Genomic DNA, 17,519 nt, shown 5'->3' on the forward strand with positions numbered 1-17,519 from the left:
CTTGTTGGCAAAGTACTCACACAGCAGTTCCACGTAGGAGATGGCACTGGCGCTGGAACGGGGGCAGGCCCTCGAGGTGAGAGTACCTGGTTCCAGGGAGACAGCTCTGAGGAGTGGATGATAGAAGTACTCACTGATGGTGTCTGTAGCGAATTCTTCCAAGTAGAAGAGGAGATTGATGCAGGCAGTGGGTCAGGGAATATGGGCCCTCGAGGAGCGAGTAGCGGTTACCTGATAGCGACCTGAAAGAAGGAAAGAGGCCCAGATAGCAGAAAAAGTCCAATGGAAGTTGGAAGGCAGAGTAGCTGGGTACAGAGAGCGAATCCCATCTGTAAGATCACCCTTGCTAACTCAATGGCTAGCAATAAACTGTAGGCTTAAATATCCGGGCAGTGTGACGTCATCACAGGGGGACGCCCCTGAGGAATGCGCCAATGAGGAAATAAGAATGAGGGCTGCGCATGGCGGGAGGCAGCACCCAAGCCGGTCCGGGGATGCCGTAGAGGACGGCAGGCGGACGCCGCGGCAGCCAGGCATCCATGAAGAGCAGGAGTCGCCGCAAAAAAGGAAAGGTAGGCGGAGTGAAGCCGTCGAGAAGTGACGGTCGCAACAGTATTCTCTGGAGTGGCTAGACCAAAATTCCTGGATTATTGTAAACAGACCCTGGGGTTGTCGCCCAAACATTAATTCAAAAGGGGAGAAACCTAGTGATGCCTGGGGAACTTCCCAGGCTGAAAACAGCAGGAATGGGAGTAGAGTATCCCAGTCTTTGGTTCCTTCCCCGTTGCATTTCCATATCTCAACCAGACCATCAGTTTGGGGATGATAGGCAGCTGTTTTCAATTGTCTGATGCCGAACAGACTCCATAGGTTATGTAACCATTTACTCATGAAATTAGTGCCCCTATCTGTTAGGATCTCCCTGGGAAATCCCACCATGCAAAATATTTTTATTACCTCCTGAGCAATCATTCGGGCCATAGTGTTCCTTAGGGGAAAGCCCAGGGAAACAGAGTAGCATAGTCCATCAAAACTAGGACATATTGATGTCCCCAAGACGTGCAATCTAAGGGCCCTACAATGTCCATAGCAACTCGTTCCAGGGGTTGACCTATGGTGGGCAGAGGCACTAGAGGTACCTTTTGGGGCAGATGTTGTGGCACCAACTGGCACTGTGGACACGACTGGCAGAAATGGCGGATGTCTTGATACATTTTCAGCCAGAAGAAATACCGCAACAGGCGTACACCCGTGCTCTGCTCCCCTAAGGGTCCCGCTAATGGGTGTGCGTGGGCGAGGTTCAGGAGGGCTTCGCAGAAAAGCTTGGGAACAACTAGCTGCCAGGTTCCCTTTTCTCCCCTTGGGGCTGGTAGCAAAAGAGCAAATTGTCCCTCCCACTTGGAGTTCGTGGCCTGGGGGGGGTTCCCTTCCCTCCATATCTCGGGCTTGGTCCCAGCCCTCTTGCAATTTCCTGTCACTCTGCTCTGTTCCTTAAAGCGGGGGAATTGTTCTATTATCTCTTTTCCTAAGGGTTCTGTGTCTCCGGGAGGTAATACCCCTTTCCACTTTTCCCCCTTTTGGGTGGCGCGACTCTTCCAGTCTTTTCCTGGACTTCTGGATCAGAGAAGGGGGAAGTGATTCTCTAGGCGAAGCTCCTTGGATTCCGATTCCAAGTATTGCCAGGCCCTAGTTGAGCCCCATACGTGTCTCCGAATTTCTGTAACCAGTCCCTTCCTAATAATAAGGGAACAGGAAGGTACTGTATTGTTGTTATACGAACAAGGTGGGTCTGCATGGCCCAAGTAACAGTGGCCCAATAAGTGGTCTGTGGCTTCCAATCCCCAGGTACACATCGCACTGCAACAATTCCCCCAAAATCTTCTTTTATTTTGTGTAGCTCCAACACTCGGGCCAACGGTCTGGACCTCAGGGTTTGATTGCTCCCCATATTGACCCACGACGTGAGAGTCCTGCCACTAATGTGAACTACCTTTTGTGGGGGCTGCATTTCTATCGGCCTGCGCCCCCCTCCCCCCTCCTTCCGCTTCTAATACTAGAGCAGTCCATCTTTGGGCAGTCTTTTTGGAAATGTCCGGTCTCACCACATGCGAAACACCAATATAGACCGGTAGACTCAAGGGGGGGCTTTTCCGTCCCAAAAAGGGGGCGGCTCCTTCGACTGTTCTAGCAGCCCGGGAAGAAAAACTCACCTGGGAAGTTTATTATCTTCTTCTTTCCCTCCACCTGGCTTTTTGGGGTTGAAGTGACTTTCCTTTGGCACCAATCCTCATCCGCTTCCAGGTAGCGTTCGGTAACTTGATGGCCTTGGCCAGATTAGTAGGGCCATGTCTGGTTACCCACATCTTTAAAGGAGGAGGAGTCAATATAGTCAAAAACTATTCCATGACTATCAACTGGACTAAGTCCTGTGGAGAATGTTCATTAGGCTTTAGCCATTTGAAAGCCCAGTCTTGTAATTGTTTGGCCATGGCCCGGGGGTCAATCCTCTTTTTTAAACGCATGGCCTCGAAATCGTTTACGATAGGCCTCCGGTGTGAAACCTAGTTGGTCCTTGATGATCGCTTTTACTTCCTGGTAGTCCAGCAGCACTGGCCACTCTCTCAAAAGGTAGTGATGAAGGTCTCCGAATTGTCTTCGTGCCCTATAGTTATAGTTCATTGCTTTTCTATACCGTTACATCAGCAAGGCCTTCACAACAGCGTACAATAAAAATAAGGAAAATACAATAAATTCATAAAAGAAAGCTAACAGCTAATAATACTAAAATATAAAGGATATAAAATAAAAATTAACTGTTAAAAATACATAATAAAATAATATTAAAATATCCAACTAAAATAGAATTCAATAAGAGCAAATATTAAGAAGTACAAATAATATACTAAAATTAATATTAAGTAAAACAGAAAGAAACAGCCCTTACTTTACTTCAGCTCAGCCTCCGAGTAGGCACATTTAAACAACCATGTTTTTAGTTCCGCCCTAGTTTGTTAAGACTAAGGCCACTGATTCCTTGGTCCACCATCAGTCCCTCCAGCCATCCACTGGCTCGGAGGTGTTCTTGACTGTCCCAGACTGTAACCATTTTCTCGGTCCCCTTCATCAGGCTATCTAGAAGCTGTAGTAATGGCTAGTCCAAGGTGTGTTGGAGAAATTGAGCTGACGCGGCTTGCTGCTTCTGCATCTTTTCTACTGCCCATTTCAGCAGTTCCTCGGAGGCCATCCTTCTCTGGGGTCCGATGGATCTGGGGTCCGATGGATCAAGCCAACATAAACAGCGATATCCGGGTCATCCTGGGTCTGCTCCAGAGCATCAGGAAGACTGTTTCAGGATCCCACTGCTGCCACCCCGGGGTTTGCTGCCTGTCCCTGTCTTCTGGCAGCACGGCTAATGGGTTTCACAGCCCTCCTTGTGATCACGGATAATAATTTACTTGTCCGGGGTAAGTCTCAAGTGTCCTCCCAACCGGGGTCTCGAACCCCCTCTTCACCTGGTCTCCACAGTCAGACCCACTGGAGCCCAGCTGTTTCACAGGGTAATGAATTTATAAGTCTCTTAGTCTCGGTCCACAATTTTAATCAGTCCAGACAGAAAAGAGAAGAACAAATCCCAAAGAAAAACTAAATGCCAGCAAACCTTGCTCTTTTCTTTAGAAGATCAAAATTATTGATCCCCTCAGCCTTTACTGCTCGAAAGTTCTTTCCATGGGGAGTCCTTGTCGCCTGCTGAGCTTCTTGAGGGAGACTGAAGTAGGTCTCCCGAGGGTCCCTTTTTATAGGCCCTAGGCCCCTCCCCTGAACTATCCAGATTGGCCCAGTTGTCCTGCCTGCCCCCTTCCCACAGCTGCAACTGCTTTCTGGTCTCTCTTGGTGGAAGAAACCACTCTCCCTGAGAAAGACTGGTTCTCTTCACCCTCCCTCTTGAGTTTTCCCTGATTGATTCTTTGGTTCTCAGCCTGGAGACATACACTCCATCACATAGGTTTTCAACGGTGAAAGTTATTAGGTTTTAGTAAATGAAGAACTTAACACTCAGTTAATTAATAACGTCCAAATCCAGAGACAATTAGTGGTATTAAGATGTTGACAAAGCTTTACAATACTTTAACAAGTGTCATTTTTCTTTTTTCACTGCAACAGTTGTTTTTATGGTAGTTAATGTGTACGGCAAGAAAATAGGATTCCTGTCCCATAATTCCATTTGGTTTGTAATGTTCTACCATATATTCTATTCTATTAAAAAAATAAAATCATTTTTTCATAGGCAAAAATCTGTTCTGCAGTCTACTCAACACACCTGTGCATCCTCATGGAACAAGTCTTTGATGTGGCCCTCCTCTCTCAGATTCGTGCCAGCCTTCAGGAGACACTTTTTATCACTTTCTCCAAGGCTGGAGATAGAACATGAAGCCATGGCCCCAGCGAGCTCTGGGAGGGAAGAAGAGAGTGTGCACAGAGGAGGATCAGCTTTCTGGCTTATTCAGATTCCTAAAACCATGAAGAAACTGCTCCATGATCTTCCAAGCACTATGAAGGAAAAAGAAAGAAAAAAGAACACTTGTGATAAAAAACAAGCAAAGGGGATTTCCAGCTGAACCCAAACCTTAGTCTAATGGGCCATGAGCTTTCATTTCCTGGGTTTTACTCCAGTTTTTCACCTTCTCCCCTAATCCTGTCCGACCCAGTCATCCCAGTGACAGTTCACACTCAGGAGTGCAGACTCAACCTAGTGTATGTGTGTCCCCAGATCTGGTCACTAGATGTCACTGTTGTGCAATGTCCGAGACTCCCCTATCCACTAGGCATTACGAACGCTGCCTCCGCCATGGCCAGTCTAAGGAGTAGAAGCCGGGCTCAGGAATCAGATCTCCTGCAAGGCAGTTACTGCCACAGAACTAATGGGCAGGCTGTCATTAATGTCAGGGCATATCTTGAGCTGTCTATGAATCTTTTTACACAGTGTCTTTGCTCAAACAATTTAATCTTGGCCTAAGTGTCGTTTATGGTTTAGTGAAATAAGAAAGGCAAGATAAAGGGCTACTCTCAGGTATGTTACAGCAAGAACAGCAGTCATTTAACACTACAACAACAGCAACGACATAGAAATGTAAGCAACATTGAATCATCAACAGCAGAAGTTGCCCAGCAAAATGCACCAATCTGGCTGCTTTAAGTCACATATGTAATCCAATTTAATTTATTTTTGTTACACACTTACCACCGAAATGATCAAAACATGCTACAAGTTCAATAAATCAGAAGTGAACTAGCACGGCGACTCTTTAAATGTAATGTTGTTAAGCAGAGGGACGGTGTGCTACGTGGAAGAACTCGGAAGTCGGGGGGGGGGGTGGGGGGGAGTAGATTATTAACTAGAGATGTACATGTTTTGGAGAGCCCGAAAAATGATTGGGATTTTCCCGTTTTTTCACGAAAAATCGTTTTTTGGGTTAGAGCGTGCTAACAAAAAATAACAAACTCTAACAGTTTTTGTTAGCGTGCGCTAATCTAAAAAATGATTTTCCGCAAAAAAAAAACAAAAACAAAACCTGAACCGCAAAAAATGACATTTCTTGCGGCGGCCGAGAAACGAAGAACGACACAAACACAAAAAACGATTCACATCTCTTTTATTAACACAGCTTGTAGGGGCAGCACATAGAGAAGATGGCCTGAGCTGCAATTTTTACGTCACTCCTACAACTAAGGACTCGCACACACTGATGAGCCAGTGCTCCTGACGCAGCAAATAGATACACGGCCGTGACCAGGGCTGGTTGCAGCCTTTTCTGATTACGGGACATGATGGTAAGATACCACTGTAAGGTTTTATATAAGATAATGATCTAAACTTTTAAAAAGTACACAAGAAAATCTGGGACCAGGATTACAATTTAGTGATTTTCTCCGCAGGCACAGACCCGGGAGTTTTTCCAAATAAGACATTAGTTTTAAAGGAGTTGCCATGCTAGTCTATTCCTGACTGTTGGGACACTTTCCTAGCTATTTGGATTGTTTGTGATTCGCAAGTTCAATAAATGCAACCGTAAAATATATTTTTTTAAAAATCAGGCAATATCATCAAACTGCGCATCCCGCTCAGTGCTCTCGCGTGGAAATCCCATGCAAATGAAGGCATTAGCTATTACCCCCCTAATGCAGAGAGGGATGCGCTGGCTTAACCCAGGTTCTCTTAGTGCTGGAAATTTTACCCCTGATCCGAGATGAAGTAAAGTTTCCGGCACAGGCGTCAGCCTAGGAGCAGAAGCCAGAGCTCTGGCGCCGGGACCCGTAAACTGGATGTATGTGCGGGAAGCGTGCTTTGCGCACTCAAGTCACGCTTTCTGTGCATAAATGGGCTTTAAGGGGCACAAAAACCGGTTTCCGTGCTGAAAGCATTTTTGTGCGCATTCATCACGGCTGTAAGACTTACCTGAGTTTAAAGTACGCGTTCAGCCTGTGCTGAGCGCACTCGGGTTCGTGCGCACATTTTCCGGTCAGCGCACTGTTTATTTTTAAACTCCCGATGCTTAGCTTACAACTTCGAGGACTTAAATGTTTTTTAACCTGGGCACTGAATTTCAGCTCCCCCGTTTTAACCCACACATTATGGCATTGGCCCCTCCGAATGCTGAGGCATTCCCCACCCCCCACCCCCCTCTCGTGGCTGCAGTTCTTTTCCAAGTCTCAGACTAATCCCAGGTGGTTGCCTTCTCCTCTGCTGGGCAGACCAGGGCACCGCTGGCTCCTGCTCTCCTGGGCCATGGGGGTCTAGCTGCCTCCTCCAGGGCTGGGCCCTGTGGGCCACCACCGATTACTCTAACAAGACTTGGTGGTGGGGCTGATGGTTCCCCTACTTTCAGGCATGGCTGCTTCCTCCTTTGCTGCCAGTCCGGAGGATGCTGCTGCTGCTGTCTCCTCCCTCTCCAGTTTCCGGCCTAGTTAGGATGAGGTAGGTTCTGAAATTAAAAATGTATCCAAAAAAACCCCAAAAACATTCAGCCCAATAAACGTAATAGGAGTTGGAAAAACAATTTGGGAATTTTGTTGATTCCGGAAAGAATGAAAATGGATGACTCGATGCAATTTCTGGAGATATTTCGGCCAAGGCTACTGGAATTCAGTTTATAAAGGGCTTTGAGACTGAAAGAGGGCTAGTCCGGTGGCTCAAGAAGCTCTGGTTTGTTCCTGGGTCAAGGCGTCTGCTCCCCAGGCTGGCTGGGGCTGGAGACACCGCGGAGAGAGCATGCACAGTCCTGGGGGGGGAGGGAGGGGAGTCCCAATCACTGCATAATGGCAACACCTAGCGCCCGCATTTCAGGCTCATGGACTGCGAAGCCCCTGGCTGAGGCCAGTCTGGGCGGGCATACAAAGCGGAGAAAAAAATAAATCCCCGGGGAGTCGCAAATGAAGGCTCCTGGTACCAGATCCCAGTCCTAGGATGCCGACAACATTAGAAGGCCAAAAGAGGGGAAGGCTGCACAAAAGGTGAGACAGCAGGCCCGGAGGCAATTTTCAGGGCTACCCAGCCAAGTTTAGGCTCATTTTTTTCAGCTCCAAAGTAGCTGGGCTAGCCTCTCCCTCCCTCCCATCTTCCCATCCCTCGCTCTACCTTCTCCCGATCCCAGGTCCAGATGTCACTTTTCAAGCCCCCCTCCCCCTGACTCTGAACTTTACAATGGGGAAACTCTTTCCCCCTGTCCTCAGTTTCTCATTGAAAACTGGCTACAAAGCTCGCCACTGGAAAAACTACCTCCTTTATAGGCAAATCCCATTCATTTTTTTCTTCGAAATGGAGCCCACCAGTTTCCTCCCATTTCCCTTGGGCTACCATCTCAGTCAGAACCAGGGCCAGGGTCCAGCACCATGAGCCAACCTCCCAGGGATCTTCTTCCAACTCACTTAACCTAAATCACCGCGGTAACCGGCCTCAACCAGGGACCATGCACCAGAGCTCCTACAGAAACCTTACAACCATGAGCCCTAAATTCAGTCACTAGGTGTCACTGTTGCACAATGAGCGGGACTCTCTCTCTCTCTAGCGCTACAGATAAGCAGCTCCACATTTAAGCTTTAAGTGTTTAAGCATTTCCGCTGTACCCGTTCCATGTAAATAAGTCATAATTTTAAGCTTACACAATAAAAACAAATAAATTAAAATACCTACAGTACCTGAATGTAATCCGCTCTGCAGTGCCGAAAGGTGGAATATAAAAATCAGACTTTTAAAGCTTTAGAGATAAATTAAAAATGTGAATTTTGAAGAAAAGTAAAGAAAACATTGCCACCTGTGCAGTTATGCATGTTTATTACTGTCAATCAAGCAAGTCTTTAAGTTTATTGTAAGTATTTAATCTTACTGAAAATAAACCTGCATGTAAGCCTGCAAACAAGCAAACAAACTGGCATCCCAGACAAGAAAGCATGCATTTTAACTTACTGCAGGCAAGTAAACATTAAAACCTATTACAAATATGCAGGCAAAACCATTCAGCTCCTATGGATAAGCAAACAATTTAGCTTTGCTCTAGTGCTGGTGAATACAAGTCTAAGGAGAAACTTGTACAACAGGGTTATCCAAAATATCTTGTTCAGCGGGCATACAAGCAAGCCTTATACGTTAACAGGGATTGGTTGTTTTTAAAGACCTCTAGGATATCTACACACCGCCCTGTAGGCGTTACCCTTTACTGTATATACCTCTCAGGTGGTTCGTATTATAAAGTACTAGAATACTGGCATTTACTTCAAACATGGGACATTTTGGCAAATCATGTTCCTCTGTTTGCCTTTAAGAGAGCCTATAATCTGTGTCATCAACTGATATCGTGACGGTTTTCTAGAGGACGGGCAGGGGTCCTGTTATTTGGGGTGACAGGAGTTGAGGCCACTGTAAAATATGTCCTTTTATATTTAAGTCTGGGGAACTTCATGCATCCCAAACACTGGGAAATCTTATTTATTGCAATCCGATACAAACAGTGACTCCTCCCAGGTAGCATATATGTGATCCTATGCCCCTCTAATAAGTTGTATTTGGGGAAAACTAAGAGAGTGGTACAAGTTCATATAATGGGGCACTGTTGTGTCTATTTCGTGCAGCCGGTTGGAGGCCCTATTGGCTGGAACATAATCCCAGTGTAGATGACCTCTGTTTTTTTGCAGGGTGAACAACGTATCGTATTGAGTGGGCTTGTTTTGTTTTAAAGCTCTCTTTGAGAATATTCTTTTATTTTGATGTCTTTATTTCTGAGTAATTGTATTGGGTTTTACGGTGGCTTTTATGCATGATTGACGTGCCTGGCTGTTTAAAAGCGCTCTTCTTGTGGGTGTGTTATGTATGTCGATGAGGGTGTGATGTATGGTGCTGAGAGGATGGCATTGTGAGAGATAAGGAACGCTGCTCAAAAAGATCCTTGTTTATTTGTGTCTACCAGTACGTTTGCTTATTGATGACATACTGTGAAGGCAAGCAAGATCTGTTTTTGCCTTCTGATTTGTTTTTTTTGGGCGATTCTTATTACGGCAGATGTTATTAGATTTGGCGTTTATGTTGGAAATGTTACAGTGTGTGTGATGTATGCCGTGTAAAGATGAGGGCATTGTATGAACGACAAAGTTCGCTGTATGCTGTTGCGGGGATAATGGAGTGAGCCCTTTATGTGACGTAAAATGGAGTTTAACCCTAATGTGGACAAGTGCAAAGCCCTGGGGGTAGGGTGGCGGGCCGGTGGCAGCAGTAGAGGCTGCAGGTCACCGGCGGAGCCCAAACCACCGGTGGCCGAAGGAGAGAAGCTGCAGGCCGCCAGCACTTAACCTGCTGGCGGCCGAAGGAGGAGAGGCCCATCTTCCGTTTGCGTGTGAGTACGCCCACGCACAGTTTCCGCTCCTCCCCCCACAAGCAGGAAGATCAGTGGGCCGTGGTGGAGCTCATCCCAGCATTGCCCGATGTTAACAGACCATGTGTGTGTGTGTGAGCTTGTATATGTGTGTGAGAGCCTGTATGTGTCTGACAGCCTGTGGGTGCATAAGTGTGTTAGACTGTGTGAGAGCTTGTGTGTTTGTATATATGTTTGTGTGCCTTTGAGAGCCTGTGTGTCACATGTAGGCTCTCACAGGCATGCACACAGATACACACACATCGTATCTGTGAGGGAGAGAAAGGGGCAGATTTTAAAAAAGTACGCCAGATTTTAAAAGGTACACACGTAGCCGCGCATATCTTTTAAAATTCAGGGTCAGCGCGCACAGCCTGCCTCCGTTCCCTCCGAGGCCGCTCCGAAATCGGAGCGGCCTCAGAGGGAACTTTTTTTTTGTACCCCCCCCCCCACCTTTCCCTCCCTTCCCCTATCTAGCCCACCCCCCAGCCCTAACTAAATCCCCCTCCCCTACCTTATTTTGTTGAGTTACGCCTGCCTCAGGCGTAACTTGCGCGCGTCGCCAGCTCCCTGGCCCGGCACAGGCTGCTGTGCCGGAGCACTCAGCCCCGCCCCTGGACCGTCACACCCCCGAATGCTGTGCCGCCCCCGACACGTCCCCAAGCAAAGCCCCGGGACTTACGCACGTCCTGGGGCTTTGTGCGTGCCGGCAGCCTATGCAAAATAGGCACGCCGGTGCACAGGGCTTTTAAAATCTACCCCAAAGTGTGTGAGAGAATGAATGTGGTATTGTGCATGTGTGAGAAAGAAGATAAAATTTGGGCGTCCCTACCTCCCCCAATCCACGACAATCTCAGGGTGACTGGAAATTAGAAGATCCCAGGTATGGAGAGCAGAAGACTTTTTAATCCTTAAGTTTTAGTTATTGGGTGTAATTTGATGATTCTGCTCTTTCAAAATGCTTAGTTTTTGGGGAGGAACATAACATTTTCTAATTATTGGATTTTTTATTCAGATGTTTTGAAATATTTTATTGGTGTTTGGGAAATTTTCAATATTCTACTCATTAACTGGTTTGAAATATTTTTATGAATATGATTTTACTATTATGATTAATGTTTTATATTTCTTGATTGTATTTAATGTTTTATGAAGAATGGTAATGTTTCTGTTTTTCTATTCTTGCTCAGTACATAAAGGCTGGCTTGTTGTGGGTTCCAGTTCAGTTCTTCTCAGCTTGTTTCTGTTGAACTTTCTTATCTCTTTATTCTGTATTTGGTCAGGGTCTCTCTGTGTTCTGCATATGTGACCGAGGTGAGCTATTTTGCCGGCATGTAATTTCTGTGAAGTGATCTATAGCAGCCTGGTTTCCTAATAAGAATGTTATTGGTGTTCTGGAGCCTGGTGTAATATGTGCAGTGTTGCCTTTTCATATATAAGATTGTCAGGGTTGTTTTGAAATGGGAGGTTTACTATATTGTAATGGTAATTCAGCTTATTCATTGCTTTCTGAGGGCCAAGCCCACATCCAGCACACATTATTAAAAGTCTAATTCCACAGGAGTTCCAAGTGTCTTTTCTGCAGAATTTTTTAGGCTCCTCAGGAGTGCATGTAAATATAATATGCAGGTTGTAAGTGATATTTTTGCCTCAGAAGACTGTACTTTTAAATGTTCTTTTTCATGTAAAATTTGTTAGAAATGCATAATTTAATTGTGTCTGCAAAGGGTGTGGGAGTGTGTGTGTGTGTGGGGGGGGGGGGGGGGGGGGGGAGTGGCGTGTGTGCAAGGCTGTAAGGGTCTCCTATCCATAGGTTCTGGAGGAGGCAGCAAGTCAGTTTTTTGAAAATATAGATTGCAGGACGGACCTCAGCTATATTTGATGGGCCCAGGACAGGCACTGAATGAATTGGGAGGGAAGCAAAAAACTAGCACCGGCCCTGTGTGTCACAGCCCACAGCTCTACTATTGCAGGCCCCCTTCCTCTAGTCTGGTAGGAAGTAAGCTGGAAACTTCAAGGTCACACACAGAGAAGTACAAAATACAAAATGGAACAAGACCTAATTAGAAAATAAGAATCCCACTTAAAGCCAGCTAGTAGGTAGGGGGTTAAATCTTGTCCTTGGTATTCAGAGAAAAAGTAGAACCAAGTAGCTCTGCTAGTGCTGAGAACTGGAAAACACCTGGCATCTACTCAGAATTAGTATATAGTAGAGATGTGCATTGTTTGTTTAGATCGGTTCGGGCTTCATTTTCAGGCCCCTACGGGAAATTTTGTTTTTCCCACGGTTCGTTTTTTTCGGGGGTCCCGATTTTCGAGTTAGTGCGCACTAACACAAACTACAAATTTTTCCGAAATTTTGGAAAAATTACATTCTTTTTTTGGTGCCCCCGAACCATGATGAATTAGACAATTCTAATTCCTGAAAAACTAATGCACATCTCTAGTATATAATTTAAACTTTTGTCGTAGAAACCTTATGGATACAAGTACACTTTTAGATTTTGGGGCACATGCATTCTTATCTACCTTGGTATTGGCATCACAGTAGTGCTTGCTATCTGAATTAATTATATGATATTGATGCAGATATTATTATTATGATTACAGAATGTGTTTAGATTTAGAGAATGTGAAGGGCTAGAAGAGAATGATGTATAAAATGGTGAAACAGGGAATATGGAAAAAACATTTGAAAATCCACCACTTCAGAATAGAGAGAGAAACGTGCAGTAGTAGTGCCTTAGCAGTTAGTTAGGCAATAGACAAAGAAACCTCTTCAGCACATGTGCCATCCAAAAGACATAAACCTCTGACACACAGTAGGACGAACAAACTCCGGGTCAAAGCTGAACTAAAAGAGATTAGCATGACAAACTCTGCAACGTTAAGGAGATCCCAGAGCTGTTTAGTCTCCAAAAATAGAACCTGCTTTGATGATTCATCATGTGGTGGGGCTGGAGAGACCTGACCACAGGCCTTTAAGAACATAAGAAATTGCCATGCTGGGTCAGGCCAAGGGCCCTTCAAGCCCAGCATCCTGCTTCCAACAGAGGCCAAACCAGGCCACAAGAACCTGGCAATTACCCAAACACTAAGAAGATCACATGCTACTGATGCAATTAATAGCAGTGGCTATTCCCTAAGTAAACTTGATTAATAGCCGTTAATGGACTTCTCCTCCAAGAACTTATCCAAACCTTTTTTGAACCCAGCTACACTAAGGGGCGGATTTTAAAACCCCTGCGCGCCTATTTTGCATAGGCCGCCGGCGCGCACAGAGCCCCGGGACGTGCATAAGTCCCGGGGCTTCCTGTCAGGGGCGTGGCGGGATGACACGGTGTTTCGGGGGCGGGGCGCGGCATTTCGGGGGCGGCGATGTGGGCGTGGTTTTGGCCCGGGGGCATTCCGGGGGCGTGGCCGCGGCCTCCGGAACAGCCCCCGGGACCGGACCACGGAGCGGGGCAGCCGGCCGACAGGCGTAACTTTGCCGACAAAGGTAAGGGGGGGTGGGTTAGGTAGGGGAAGGGAGGGGAAGGTGGGGGGAGGGCGAAGGAAAGTTCCCTCCGAGGCCGCTCCGAAATAGGAGCGGCCTCGGAGGGAACAGGCAGCGCGCGCTGGGCTCGGCGCGCGCAGGTTGCACAAATGTGCACCCCCTTGCGCGCGCCGACCCCGGATTTTATAAGATACGCGCGTATCTTATAAAATCCAGCGTACTTTTGTTCGCGCTCGCGCAAGTATTTAAAATCTACCCCTAACTGCACTAACCACATCCTCTGGCTACAAATTCCAGAGCTTTATTGTGTGTTGAGTGAAAAAGAATTTTCTCCGATTAGACTTAAATGTGCCACATGCTAACTTCATGGAATGCCCCCTAGTCCTTCTATTATTCGAAAGTGTAAATAACCACTTCACAAGACCTCTATCATATCCCCCTTCAGCCGTCTTTAGCCTTTCGTCATAGGGGAGCTGTTCCATTCCCTTTATCATTTTAATCGCCCTTCTCTGTACCTTCTCCATCGCAACTATATCTTTTTTGAGATGCGGCGACCAGAATTGTACACAGTATTCAAGGTGCGATCTCACCATGGAGTGATACAGAGGCATTATGACATTTTCTGTTTTATTAACCATTCCCTTCCTAATAATCCCTGTTTAGTTGGAGGAAAAAAAAAGATATTTATTCTGCTCAAGTACTGTTATTTAACCTGTTTTTGTTTGTTATTGTCAGACATTTTACAAGCATATGTTTGTGCATATATTATACAGAAAAATATAGTTTTTCATATTTTCATGTAGGCCATAGTCAGGTATCAATATTTTCTTAGCGTGTTTGTGTGAGTCAGACTACATGGCCCCTCCTACGGGTGGTCAAAAGGGCAAAAAGAATGTTGGGAATTATCGAGAAAGGCACAGAAAACACAACTGCTATTTTCATAACGTCGCTGTACGGATCATGATGCAACCACAGCCCAAGCACTGTTTGCAGATCCAGCCACCCCATCTCGAAAAAAGAAATAGCAGAACTAGAAAAGGTGTAGGGAAGAGGAACAAAAATGATAAAGGGGATTGTACAGTTCCATTATGAAAAAAAGCTTAACAGGTTAGGCAAAGACAACAGAGAGAATATAATTTTTTTTTTGTTGGGGGGGGGGGTTCCCTCCTGCTCCTTTATACTTCCAGCTAGATTGGAATTTGGGTTTGGATTTGGGGATTTTTCCTCTATTTTAAATCCCCCCCCCCCCCCCATACCTAGACTGGTCATTTCAGTGATGGCCCTGGGGCTATGCCCAGGGCTGCTTCGATGGATCATTGGTCTGACCCTACATGACATGTCTTATGTTCTCAGTAGTGGGCAAAGGCATAGAAACAGGACAGAAAGAAAACCCTACTGCAATATCTCAAAGCAAATCAGATGATAGGACCCCAGGCAACATGGCTTCACAAAGGGGAGGTCTTATCAACCAAACGATCAAGGTATTTGATGGGGATAAGGGAAGGAGCAGTTGCTGTGATCTTTCTAGACTTCAGCAAAGCTTTGATGCTGTTCCACACAGAAGAATGAGAAAGAAACCAGATTATATGGGGGGCTAAGGCAGAAATTTTGGTGACTGGGTATGCAATTAATTAAGCAAAGAACGTGGGCCCCCCAACGTCAGAATTTGCACTCAGCTCATGTTAGCATGTGATTGTGCACATGTTCCTGTGCATACAACAGTCCTCACGATTTAGCAAATTGTTTAGCACTCAAATAAATTGTGCACACAAATGGAAACAATAATGCGTGCACAAATTAGCAGCCCTCTGTGCAAATCCCAGGCATTAGCAATTACTCTCCAATGCAGAGAGATGTGTTGGCATAACTCCTGTTTTAGGTATTTAAAACATTATTTGTGCAAAAATTGTGGTTTATGCACCTAAAGCATGTTTTGTCCTTACAGCCTTTAGGAGCCCAACTTTTTTTTTTTTACCGTTTCCAGCTTCTTTATTGGCGCTCATAAGAAGAGACTGGGGGCTTATCCTTCCCCACTACTGAGAATCCACCAGTCAGGGTGAAAAGAGAGTTAGCCCTGATACTGAGTGTGAGTCAGGATACACCTTAAGGAGTTGCTGGGAAGTGCACAGAACACCACGAAAATGATCTGAGAACGCCCCACACTCGGTGATAAAAACAATGTGTGTCCTTTTTGCTGTTAATACTTGGATCATGTGTAAGTCTAGCAATGTTCCCACTGAGCAGGTTTCTGATACTATGTCTGGCTGGACCAGTCATAACAAACTGAATGCTGCAGCACAGTTACTGAGCCAAACAGAGAAAAGCTGATGTGACATCGAATACAAGGCTGGGACAGAGCTCTGACTTGACCTCTGAAATAGTTACCTGCCTCTCCTCCCGGTATATGTCGGAAGGTGTCACGGACTGTTTGAGGGCATGTTTGATGCTTTTGTCTGTCTGCCGCCATTGTTTTAATTGTCAGGATACACTTAAGAAGGGTGTGACTGACTTACAGCACCAAGCTGAAGAACTGCTGTCAAATCCAGGAAACTGTGCTCAGTGTCCCTGTGCATTTGAAACCCATAGTCATGCAGAAATGCAGAATCTGGTCACAAAGGACAAGAAAAACCCTCTAATGAGGACACTAATAATTCTGATACAGTAGAGTTGATACCAGTGCTTTAGAACCTGAAAATAAAGACACAGGGAGCTGAAGAGTTAACTGATAAGGGGAATGGAGCTAGGGAGGAAGAGGGACAGCGGGAGATAAGTAAGTCTGACTGTGCCTTTCCTACACAAATACAAACAGAAGAAAAATTGGCTTCTATAGCTCAGAATTTGCTTTTCTGTTTAAAAGTCATAATTTATTTATTTAAAAACTTTTCTATACCGTCGCTAAGTTATATACCATCACAATGGTTTACAAATAGGCACATAGACTAAGGTAAGTAAATGTAGGATATCGTACATTCTATCAGGTGCCAATAAAGTTTGGTTACAATTTCATAAATAAAATCATTATTTGAGTAATGTTGGTCACGTCCAGGTATATTATTGTGTTACTATCTCTTTGAGATATTACTTCTTAAATGTAGGATTGAGTAAATTCATTCTCATCTGCATTACCCTGTATTTTCATTCTCTACCCTCCACACTCTTTAGTGAAGGCTTTTTTAAAGGGCCATGTTTTTAGAGTTTTCTTAAAAGTTTTGAGATTATTCTGTAATCTGAGTTCAGGGGCATCGTGTTCCATAGTATGGGCCCAGCCAATGATAAAGCCCTTTCTCTCACTTGGGTTAATTTTGCTGACTTTACTGAAGGGATTGTTAGTAGTGCTTTGTTTGCTGAGCGGAGGTTTTTTTGTGGAACGTGTACTCGTAAGGCTGTGTTTAGCCAGTCTGCTTCTTTATCATATATTAGTTTGTGTATGGTGCATAAGGCTTTGTATTTTATCCTGTATTCAATAGGTAACCAATGTACGGTAAGTCTGCTAGAGTTTCGGTTATATGGTCCCTCCTCTTATCGATGTGCTTGGGAGTCCTAGTAAGAGTGCATTGCAGTAGTCAGTGCTAGAAAAGACAAGTGTTTGCAATACTGTTCTGAAGTGGGCAAGTGTGAGTAATGGTTTCAATCTTCTGAGGACCATAAGTTTTGCGTAGCCTTCTCTTACTTTTATAGATATGTGTTGCTTCAGGTTGATTTCTGGGTCCATTATTACTCCCAGATTCCTTACTTTTTCGGCTAGCTCAATTTTTTGGTTATTTCTTAGGGTTATCGGTGTTTGAATGATTTCAGTATGTTTTCTCTCAAGAGTTGAGAATGTAAGTTGATTTTTACTGCAGATGAACTGAATTTAGGTGAATTTCCTAGGCACTTCCAACTCTGCTTGGACAAAAGTAAGATCTGCAATTTGTCAAAGAGACAAGGAGGAAGCTGCGCTGCAACACTCTATGCGGCCAGGAGGCCACTGTCAGCGTCACCATGTGGCCCCGAGGCTACCAACCTTACCTTGGACCCTCCATGGCAGAAGGCCTGCATCCCCAGGCTCTCATGCGGCATGAAGCCACCAGCAGTTCACCTGTCGTCGCTCAGGATGCTGCTTCCAATGTCGGGCCTGCTCGGGG

At 45.4% G+C, this 17,519-nt stretch overlaps 1 protein-coding gene across 5 annotated transcripts in view; it reads right to left on the reverse strand.

Moving 5' to 3' along the window:
* SLC12A8 (solute carrier family 12 member 8) overlaps nucleotides 1-17,519 on the reverse strand; it is a 174,139-nt gene that overhangs the window by 145,286 nt on the left and 11,334 nt on the right. For all 5 annotated transcript variants that reach the window (XM_029605264.1, XM_029605265.1, XM_029605263.1 and 2 more), the window contains exon 2: nucleotides 4,319-4,548. In XM_029605264.1, coding sequence (XP_029461124.1) covers nucleotides 4,319-4,435 — 117 coding nt within the window. In that variant the 5' untranslated portion in view covers nucleotides 4,436-4,548. The remainder of the gene's footprint in view (nucleotides 1-4,318; nucleotides 4,549-17,519) is intronic.

This window comes from Rhinatrema bivittatum, chromosome 6 (assembly GCF_901001135.1).
Source record: "Rhinatrema bivittatum chromosome 6, aRhiBiv1.1, whole genome shotgun sequence".
Taxonomy (NCBI): Eukaryota; Metazoa; Chordata; class Amphibia; order Gymnophiona; family Rhinatrematidae; genus Rhinatrema; species Rhinatrema bivittatum.